The sequence below is a fragment of the Nestor notabilis genome, unplaced genomic scaffold (assembly GCF_000696875.1).
Source record: "Nestor notabilis isolate BGI_N333 unplaced genomic scaffold, ASM69687v1 scaffold14051, whole genome shotgun sequence".
Taxonomy (NCBI): Eukaryota; Metazoa; Chordata; class Aves; order Psittaciformes; family Psittacidae; genus Nestor; species Nestor notabilis.
In genome coordinates, this window is record NW_009915260.1 from 33538 (window position 1) to 40988 (window position 7451).

At 34.4% G+C, this 7451-nt stretch overlaps 1 protein-coding gene across 1 annotated transcript in view; it reads right to left on the reverse strand.

Annotated features, from left to right (window-relative positions):
* The window catches only part of LOC104413136 (vacuolar protein sorting-associated protein 13B-like), a gene marked incomplete at both ends in the record, with an annotated part of 32818 nt that extends 25704 nt beyond the window's left edge, over window positions 1-7114 (reverse strand). Inside the window, one exon of the mRNA XM_010024055.1 lies at window positions 6967-7114. Within this exon, the coding sequence (XP_010022357.1) occupies window positions 6967-7114 (148 nt within the window). The remainder of the gene's footprint in view (window positions 1-6966) is intronic.
* Between the last annotated feature and the right edge of the window lie 337 nt (window positions 7115-7451).

Genomic DNA, 7451 nt, shown 5'->3' on the forward strand with positions numbered 1-7451 from the left:
ACATGAACATTAATAGTATTGAAAAGAAGAAAGAAATCAAAGGAAGGTGAACTGTTCCTACATGTCTCTTTCTGGAAAAAATTTTCCAATGCTAAAATTAGAAGTAGTCTCCATAGGGGCAAGGAACTCATTGGGATTTCTTAATGTTTATTCACACTTTCATTCATTAGATATGGCTTTTTATCAGAAATAAAAATATCAAGGTGTTTGAGACAAATGCAAGCCATTAAGGAACTGATCAAGGGGTTCAAGGGATTACAAATGAGATTAAAGTGCAGTGGAGGAGAAAATTCAAACTTCAAACAACACAAAAAAATCTAAATGGCCTACAGGGCTTTTTGTTTGTTTGTTTGTTTGTTTTCCAGAAGATTAATTGGTTTCTTCATATGTAAAACAAAACAAAAACCCACCTCCAAAACAACACCAAACCCACCACCTATTTAAAACTTACTTGCTCCTTTCTGTAAACCAGCAGTATTTGGTTTCTACATACAATATTGTACAAAAGTAAAAATTCAGTGAAACTTGTTATATAGAAGCTTGTTTTTCCTTAGGTTTGCATTCCAATTTTCCTCATAAATCTACATATTTTTATATTTACAGCACAACAGAACTAAAAATATTTTTCTACAGAGAGAGATGCATGAAGGCATTACAAATTATTCACACTTTTCTGTATATATGTACAATGGCCAAAGAAACAAATTCTGTTCTCAATAGCATGTATTTCCATATAGCAATTTTGTTCCATGATTTAATGTTAGAACATATAAAAGAAATTGCAAAACCAGAGTAATATCTTGTTAAAAATACTTCTTATCTTAATGTACTATTTTTCCCCCAATTAATTAAAAAAATAGAGTTAAATAGTAGGCTCATTGAAATCATCAGGTGAAGCTCAAAGCTGTATTTACCAATATTTTCTGAACCGTCAGTATCATCAGAAGTGCTTCAGAATATTCACATTTTATTTTTGCAGTATTGTAAGTTATCTCCTATACTCCCATTCCTGGATGACTGATACTTGAATTGTTCAGGTAAGAGATAGCTTTTCCTAAGAATAGACTATGATCATTTTGTTGTGGTTTAAGCCCGGCCACATCTTCATGCAAAAAAAGTTTGCACTCTTCATCGGGATACTTAAGAATAAAAGTAGTACTTAAGTAACTTAAATAACAGCAAGAAGTCCTTTTAAGCTTATAAAAATATGCAATATATTTGCCCACATGGTGAATAGTCTGCATAAGTAATACTGAGCTTTGAGCATTTTGCATTCTACTTTACTTTTACTAGAGGTGCAGATACTACATGACTTTTATCAATCAAGATGACAGTTGAGGTACACAGTCCTTCACAACCAGCCTGAGCACATCCTTTATATCCAGGGAAATAGCAGCAAGGAGATATAGTGACTAAATCAGAATGGCCATTCAATGAGTTAGCAGCAGAATAAGTGTTAAAATACAGAGGCTTTTGACTTTGCACCAACATGCCTTTCCTAGGGTAAACATATGTCAGTAAACAAAGACAAATGTGATCTTAACATTGTTTTGCAAGCAGAAAGGCTCTTTCTGTGTCAAAGTGGGGATTGGCTAGGGAATGGCTAGAGTCAGCATTTTCTTCCACCAAATTCTTAGCAAATTGCCGCACTATTTCTGGCAAAAAATACCTATTTAGTTTTGGGAGCAAAAATAAAAATGGACCTACACCACTATAAATCAATAACAGCCATTTACATGCAAAACTGAGCTACTACATTAGTAATTACAAAAATCTGTTATATGTGTCTTCATATCTGAAATCCATGCCTGAATTTATCTTACTTACCATTCCAGATAAATTTTATACTATGAAGTAAGAATTTCAGCTTTTGGATTTGCAAAAACTTTCCTAGTAAATGTGGGAGGAATTCTGCCTTCTTAAAAATACACTGAAAGTTTCTTAGTCTTTCACATATATTCTAAAAAGAAACACCCATTCTTTCTCTCTCAACTTTTAATTTCTCCAAGCAGAAAGCGTGCTTGATATACTACACTGGCTTTGTATTACTAATGTTTTTGACATCCACACTGAAGAAATCATGCTACGTATGTGACCGTCCAGCCATTTTAAAAGTTACTATAAATCATCTGTGCCTGGAGACCTTCCTTTTAAATAATTCTTCCAAGAACTAAAGCCTATTTAAAAAACTACAAAAACCCTAGTTAGTGTTTTCAGGCACCCTACGTAAAATGTGCATCAGAGTTCAATTCCTGTGTTTTACTTTGTCTATTTAGTGTCTATTTAATTTAATTCATTTTCCCAAATAAGTCGTCAGTCATACATTTCATAGCAGGCATGACTAAACGATAATCATTCAGTTCATTGGGCAGAAATAGTGACCTACTAATTCGAATACTTCAGATAATCCATTGATTTCTTACCATCCAGACTTCTCTCACATTTGCCAGATTTCTGCATTCCAACAGCTCATTTTATAAGGAATCTAGTTCGGCATTCTAGTTGTGCTTTAGGGGAAAAAAATTCAGTAACTGCATCCAGTTTTGCTAAGTAAAGCTCATATTCTGCCACATTGTACTTAATAGAAAGTTTATTAACTTTAGATGAAACCAACTAAAAACACTAATACAGCATCAGTTGGTCTAAATAGAGACATAAATATCTTAAAGATACATTTCTACAAGGTCTGAGAAAATACATAAGCACAGGAAAACAGGTAGAAATTGGCAACAGAAGCTCTATCCTTATTAGAAATCAGACAATTTATACAGGACAGAGAATATAAAGGCCATCTAAGACAGAGTTTTTAACTTTCTTATTATGACACCATCCTCCACCTGCTTGAAATGCAAATGAATAGTGGACTAAATATAACTTTGCATTTCAACTTTCACTCTCTAATTATTTCTCTGCAAAAACAACAGTTCCACAGAAAAATGTATCAATGTTTCAGAAACACAAATAAGAGATTTTTCCAAACTGGAATGATTTCATGTCCTACCTATAATTTTCCCCATATGCAGACGCTCTTACAAACCACACATACACTTCCTGTGCGGCAATGCTAGATTCTCTGCTCAGCTTTGAACTTGGGACTGATACTCTATGGTAATCCTGAAATTGTAGTGGAATTAAACGACGAGTACATGCTCTGACCTGTAGACCTGATCAAGCTGGCCTATGGTAAAGCTGTCCAAAACCCACCATTGTCTAATTCTCTCTTGCAAATGCCCTTGTAATCTGTCCAGTGCACAACAAAATGGAGCAATGCCTGGTCACTGGCACTGGACTTAGTGATGAAAACCATTTGCCTGCTGTCATACACCCTTATGTACACCCACAGTGTGGCTGAAACACAGTCATCTCCTGTACCATGACCAAACACCTGGCTGTTGCCTAACAAGAAACAGCAAAATTTTATGTGACAAGTGTGCTTTCAGTTATTGGACAGGGAATTTAGTTTTAGGTGCCTTTGTAAGAGGCTCCAGGGCCTACTCCAGGTCTAAGGTTTGTGACCTCTAACATGATACTCTGAAGTCATTTCTTTCATTAAAAGCATTCCTCATACTAAGGAGCACATGCAAGGCTACTTTTCTACTGCTACTGAAAAATCAGATGCCATAGTCACCGGGTTACACCTCACAAGACTGTATCAAATTTGTGTCTGGGATATAAAGCACTTACTTCCAAGCACTGCTAAACATTGGATGTCCTCGTAGACGTTGGTGAAATTACATTTCCATGTGATGGCTACATAAAGACCTCACTACAAGGCACTAAAATCCCCCCCAAAATCAGTTTCATCTTTAAGCATGGCACATGTTAAAATGAAAGTAATTATAATCATTTAATGGCTTAATGTGAAGGAAATCTACAAGTTATTTTAGTAATTTACGAGCACCCATCTTGAATGTGTGAAAATGGACACTTAGGGTTTAATCATTATTCAGTAGAGTACAAAAGGCAGCTTCCAAAGACTGCCCTATCCATCTACTGCAGCCCATAATATCTTTCTGTGTAGGTATGCTATGTATGTTATATAAATATATATTGTATACTAATACACACATATAGCAATCACTTTGCCACTATCTGGACATAAGAGCTATACCTGTGTAAAGCTACAGGTCTGCAAATTGCTTTTCACTGAACTGATAGGGAACTGCTGAATTGCTGAGAATGGGGGAAGAAGTGGGTGGATGGAAGAATTGAGGTAAATACTCCTCTTTTTTAAAAAAATAAAAAATATTTTTTACTTTATCACCTTGCTTGATCACAGCTGCATTATACAAAATTTAAACCATATATTCTACTATCATAGCCTGGCTTTGAAGCCTCTGTGGTTAAGGGGATTTATAAATAACTACAATTTTAGACTTAAGAACAGAAACCTTGGATTTTCACAGATACCATATAAATAGTAGCTCTGCTCTTTCCCATGCTTCATTTTTGGCAAGGTCTCAACAGCCATTAACTAATAAACTGAACTCAAGATCAATGTTTTAAATCATTTTACAGCTGTGATTACAAACTGCTTTCATTTAATACATAGGGTTGGTTTTTTAGCAGTTCTCAGGGGAATGACTGCTGAGATCATGCTAGACTTTAAAAAGGATAAATTCAAAATCACCACCTGAATAGCATGATTTTAAGATGTAATCTCAGTCTGAAAAGACTATGCATATGTGTGCTTGCTACCAATGTAGGAACCTCAATTCTCGGAAAACTTAAGGCATCTGTAGCTCCAGCCTTGATGATTAAGAAATATGAGGCTGACAAGAATCGTTGCCCCTTTTACCTAGAATGCTTTTGTAGCACAGGCAGCATCATACATTCTAGACATGTAATTGCTGGTATTGCTGGTTTGAAAAGATGAAACAAATAGTGAAAGAAAACTCAGGCAGAAAGTAGGTGAAATTAAAAGACATGAAATAAACTGAAAAATTGTGGGAGTGATGGACCCAGAAAAATTAGAAAGGAGAAGAATCACAGGCACTCTATTTTAAGGTTAATAAACTAGTCAGTCATTCATCATATTCCAGCACATTATATTCCTGTAAAGAAATGAATAGTGAAATAAAGGATCCACTGAAACTTCTCTGAGAATGAATTCTCATCTTTCACACTTGCACCCTTCCAACCTTTTCTAACCACTTTAACTGGTGCCTTTGTAATCAGAGAGAGAATTAGTACTATCACCTTTCATTTATTAGTATCAAACTTCATACCACAAAATTATTTTATAGTGAAGCCATGTATCTACTCAATGACAAAAACCCCCAGGATTTAGGCTAAACTTATTTGAGAAACTAAATGAGTAAAGTAAATGGTTGCTAACAAGGCAACTAACATTGTGTGTTGTTCTAAGTAACTGAAAACACATCTTGATATTGACTTCAAACTAAAAAGTGGGAGAAATTGAGATGCACAGAAGTCCTTCCTTTGCTTCTGGGATGTTATTTATAATATATGGTTTGCTTTTAGCATTTCTGCACGCACACACACAAAACCCCAAAACAAAAACAAAGCTGACATTCATGAAATGTCTAGATTTTGAACAGTAACATTTTCTGTTAGTGTTTGTTACTGCAGAAAAACCAATATTCAAGGTGAAGAATAACAAAGGCTGAAGATCCAAACTGGCTACCAAGCTGAACAGGTATGAGACTGGGATGCTAATTTTCAAAAATCAAGCACAAAGCTACTCCTGCAAACCAAATGTGTCATTTTAAAATTGGTAATTTATACAAATTAATGTAACATCTGTTCATGCAAATGGGTGGGTCTGAATGTCAAATATTTAAAATGCCAAGTTTCTCTAGTGAATTATACCTTTGTGCTTTGTGGACCGGCACAGGTAGAATTAACCTCAAGACGAAACAAGTCATGTCATGATATCATATATCACATCAACATTTATGATGTTGATATAACAGAACAATTAAATATAGATAAAAAAAATATACTTAGTACAGTCATTTAATTACAGGCAAAAATAAAGGAAATTCATAAATGAATTGTAAAAATAAAAGGATAAATTGTAAAAATAAAGGATGTTCACAAATGACATAGAAAGAGGTCTCTGAAATGAAACTATTATTTTACTACCAGTGATAACAGGGCAACCCTCATAATACTAAGCAAACAGATTTTCTGGTTTTAGTCCTTTTTAATCTCCAAATAACAAATTACCCTACCACTAACAGACAAGACTGTAATCTTAGCTTCAGCAGACAACATCTTGAAATACTTCATGATTATCTGGAAATAAACATCAATGCAAAGGAAAAGATAATTTGTTCAGTGTATTTCAGAAGGATTACTAAAAGTCTCAGCTGGATAGTCACTTTTTTTGGATGATTTCCTACTTTACTACTTGCAGACAGTACAATATGAATAAATAACCTAGAAAATCCCAGAAAGCTATATCATCTTGATTAGTGATAAAGTTTAACTTCAGCACTCTTAAGGGGCCAGAAAATACTTCTAAATGTAATAACTGCTTGAATTCCAGAAACAGAAGTGCCAACAAATCCATTTTCTATGGAAGAGTGATTTTGAAAAGTGACTTTTAACCATTTCTGCATAAATCTTGACTTCCATACAAACCAGACTTTAAGCAATGTGAACAGACTGACTGAAATCGAACAGATTAATCAGCGTATAAAGTCTGATAAAATTAGGGACTAAAATACTAATATCGAGGCAAATAGCATTTTAGAAAACATGCTACGGGAAACTATTAGGGCCCCAAAGACAGTACCTAAATGAAAATGAGAAGAAAATTGTACATATATTTCAAGTTTGATGATTTTTAACCTTAAAAATTTTAGTTTTCTGGGAGCATATTTCTTTAAAACTGAAAGTTGTTCCACAGTATTTGCACTGATGCTCTTCAAATGCAGACACATGTTATTCAGGGAGGTTGCAAACGCAGAAGGGCTAGTTTGAATGAGGTGATCATACCTGTTACTGTTTTTGTTTTGACAGGGCTGCTGGCATACTCAGAGGCTTGATTTGACTGCTGCCTTGCCAAAGGTGCACTTCCAACTGATACTTCATCCTCTTTTTTTCGAGTTACTGACACACTCAGAGGAACAGTTCCTACAGACTGCTAGAAAAAGAAATGCCTTGTGAACCACTCAAAACCAAAACACATTAGAGTTGAATTAAGACAGGGTCATAAGAAGCATATCTTAAACTACATATTTTGAAATGTATAGAAGACAACTTGAAACAATGAGCACATATACTTTGAAACCAAATAAACAAACACTACAGTCAGACTTGCACTTGTAATTATTTTAGTCCTGTTAGTCTGAAGAAAAGCTCTATAATAACAAAAAAAAAAAAGAGAAAGATAATTTATTAACTTAAAATACCATATTTGTTAGCCAATAAACCTGGATGATCACCAAAGCAAAATAATTATCTAAATGTTTAATGGGAAT